This window comes from Anopheles aquasalis, chromosome 3 (assembly GCF_943734665.1).
Source record: "Anopheles aquasalis chromosome 3, idAnoAquaMG_Q_19, whole genome shotgun sequence".
Lineage (NCBI taxonomy): Eukaryota > Metazoa > Arthropoda > Insecta > Diptera > Culicidae > Anopheles > Anopheles aquasalis.
Genome location: NC_064878.1, coordinates 54,273,549 through 54,276,048, shown reverse-complemented (window position 1 = coordinate 54,276,048; position 2,500 = coordinate 54,273,549). Strand labels below are relative to the sequence as shown.

General features: G+C 47.2%; 1 protein-coding gene across 5 annotated transcripts in view; it reads left to right on the top strand.

The window, feature by feature from the left end:
- LOC126578102 (oxysterol-binding protein-related protein 2) overlaps window positions 1–2,500 on the top strand; it is a 6,440-nt gene that overhangs the window by 970 nt on the left and 2,970 nt on the right. The window contains exons 2-3 of one of the 5 annotated variants that reach the window (XM_050240372.1): window positions 1,410–1,509; window positions 1,645–1,835. The exons of 1 other annotated variant lie outside the window; for it this stretch is intronic. In XM_050240372.1, the coding sequence (XP_050096329.1) occupies window positions 1,786–1,835 (50 nt within the window). In that variant the 5' untranslated portion in view covers window positions 1,410–1,509; window positions 1,645–1,785. 3 more of the 5 variants (XM_050240370.1, XM_050240371.1, XM_050240374.1) reach the window with 3 other exon arrangements.

Sequence of the window (2,500 nt, the reverse complement as noted above, 5' to 3'; positions counted from 1 at the left end):
TGAGCATGGGATATTCAACAAAACATCGGGCAGGACACACTACCATAGGATTCGTGCCCAGCAAAGGGATAGCCTATAGGGTGTGATTTAACTCATTTTCCTGTGCGCTGTGCCAGTGTGGTTTAGCAGTTCGTTAGTGCTGCTAGTGGTCTAGAAGGTGGCGGTTGAGCAGCGGTTACTTGGATTAATGCAAACGCAAATAAGTGTTCTTGCGGTGGTGATGTGATGTTCGTCTGCGGATATCGGTGGCCTACTTCATTGTAGCAACGTATGCTGCGTTCCTCCACGCCTCGCCATCATCGTTATTGGTAAAACATTCGGTTGCCAAGCACCCTACCGCCACTGCATGCAGCAGACTGTAAGGGAATTATGTCTTAAACCGGTGATGACTGCGTGTTTTCTGTGCTCTACCTGCCTGCACACTGGCTACTACTATCTGCCTCTATCCGACAATTTGTGCAGTGTTCCTTCCAATAAATGTTCAGTGTGTGTGTGTGTGTGGGTGTATCCTTCGAGCTGCTTTCGTGAGCTTGCTCCTTTTCCGCTGGAATACACGCAAAAAACGCCCCAACCCCATTGCAACAATGGCATTCCGTTCTCACAATCCATAATGGTGGCTGATAAGTAGACCGTTGGTGTGATTATGTGTGTGCGTGTATGTGTGCGGATGCTGTGAACGGCAGCATATGTGATGTTATGTTGCCGCCCTATCATCACCACTCTTTCTCTCTCTTCTCTCTCGCTCTCACACACTCGCTCTCTTACTATCTCATTTTAGTAGATGTGTCCTTTGGCCTTCACATTCATGCTGCTCCATATTCTCTGTTGTCCTCCTCCCCCCCCCCCCCCCTGTATTTCATAATAACAATCGCCGCGAAACTACCGGCCGCCCACGGGCTAATCCCACCGACGAACCGACGGTGATGTTCTTTATGTGCTCATCCTTGCCATATACTCACAGGATACAAACACTCATACACGTGAAATGCGCTCTCGTGTGTGTGCCTGTGATAGCGAGAAGGCTTTTCGGTCACTTTTTCGATGGCGATATGCAACATGCTGTCTTTGCTGCCAGCGACAGCATAATTAACGTGTATACCAACTCGCGCGTCCCGGTCCCCTTCCATCCTCAGAGCGGTGTAGCGCCATTAGGGTGTATATGACCTGTTTTCCATTTTTTTGCTCTTGTTTTTCGCTTCTTGAATTAACCAGCAATTATTGTAGAAGGATTAAAAAGCAAAAGAAAATGCCTGCCCTCCGGAATAACAATTAAACCAAATTATCCTTTCGGAATAGTGTAGCTTAACGGCACAGCCAGTGAGCCAGCAACGTAGCTTGCCTGAAATTGGCCTCCTGTTGGCCTCCTTGGACCTTATGAACGATTGTGTTTTTTTTTTTCTTAATTTTAGTTCCCATGAGAGACCGCGTGAAAAGAGGCGGGCAGCGGCGGGCACAGTAGGCGGCAGCGACAGCGGGTTTCCTTGGAGACTGTAGAATGTTTTGAGATAGGTCAGTCATCTCCTCCGAAACTCCTGCTGAGAAAGATTGCCTGGAAAGCACCCAGAAGAGCAGCTGCTGCGGGATCGAACGAAGAGAGCATTTGATTAGTGATTTCATTGTTGGCTTTTTGCTGTGTTCCATCAGGACACTCTTTGCGTTTAATACGCTGCTGTGCAAACCCCGTTGCCGCTGCCTACTGCCACAGTCTCGTGACCGCGTGCGTGCGTGCGCCCGCCTCGGCTCGTGCACTAAGAACTCGCGTTAAGTCGCTGTCGCGATAAGAAAATGGCAGAAAGGGTTGTTAATGAAAAAACTGACCAGTATGATCAACTCAGGTAAATATCTATCCATGCATACATACGCCGTACCGAATCCTTTAGCCAATTTCGCTTGTTTTCAACTTCAAGTTTATTGTATACCCACACAAAAAGAAACACGTACAGTATTCGTAAACGTATTTTTTTCTTTTTTGGTTTCGTTGTTTTTTGGAATCCGTTTGCGAAACTGACTATTTACTGCTGTGTATATGCTCTGCCCACCGTCCCATAACAGTATCAAAAAGGAATGCAACACGTGATGTTGAAGGTGCACACTGTGGAACAAAATACTAAAAACCCCAAAACACCATGCATCCAAGTAGCTCTTTTATGAATACTTCGTAACGAAAGAGGAGGATGCTGGCTTCAGTGGAACACGGAGAAAGGAACTAAGCGACGCACGGCGCTTAAAGACCCCACACAAAATCCACAGCACACAGTTCACTCCCACCCCCCCCTTTCTCACTCTATATGTGTGTGGCTGGACTAAGTGTTGATCTAAGTGTCGTTTATGTACTTATAAGTGAATGTTGTTGGATTGAAAATCCGTGTGATCACGTTGGGAAAACCACAAACCAAACAGGACATATATACATGATCGCAGGCACACGGCACACATGATCCTCGATCCTCGATGATATCAGAGCACACACGCAACGAGCGATCTTCACGCTTGCTCGTGA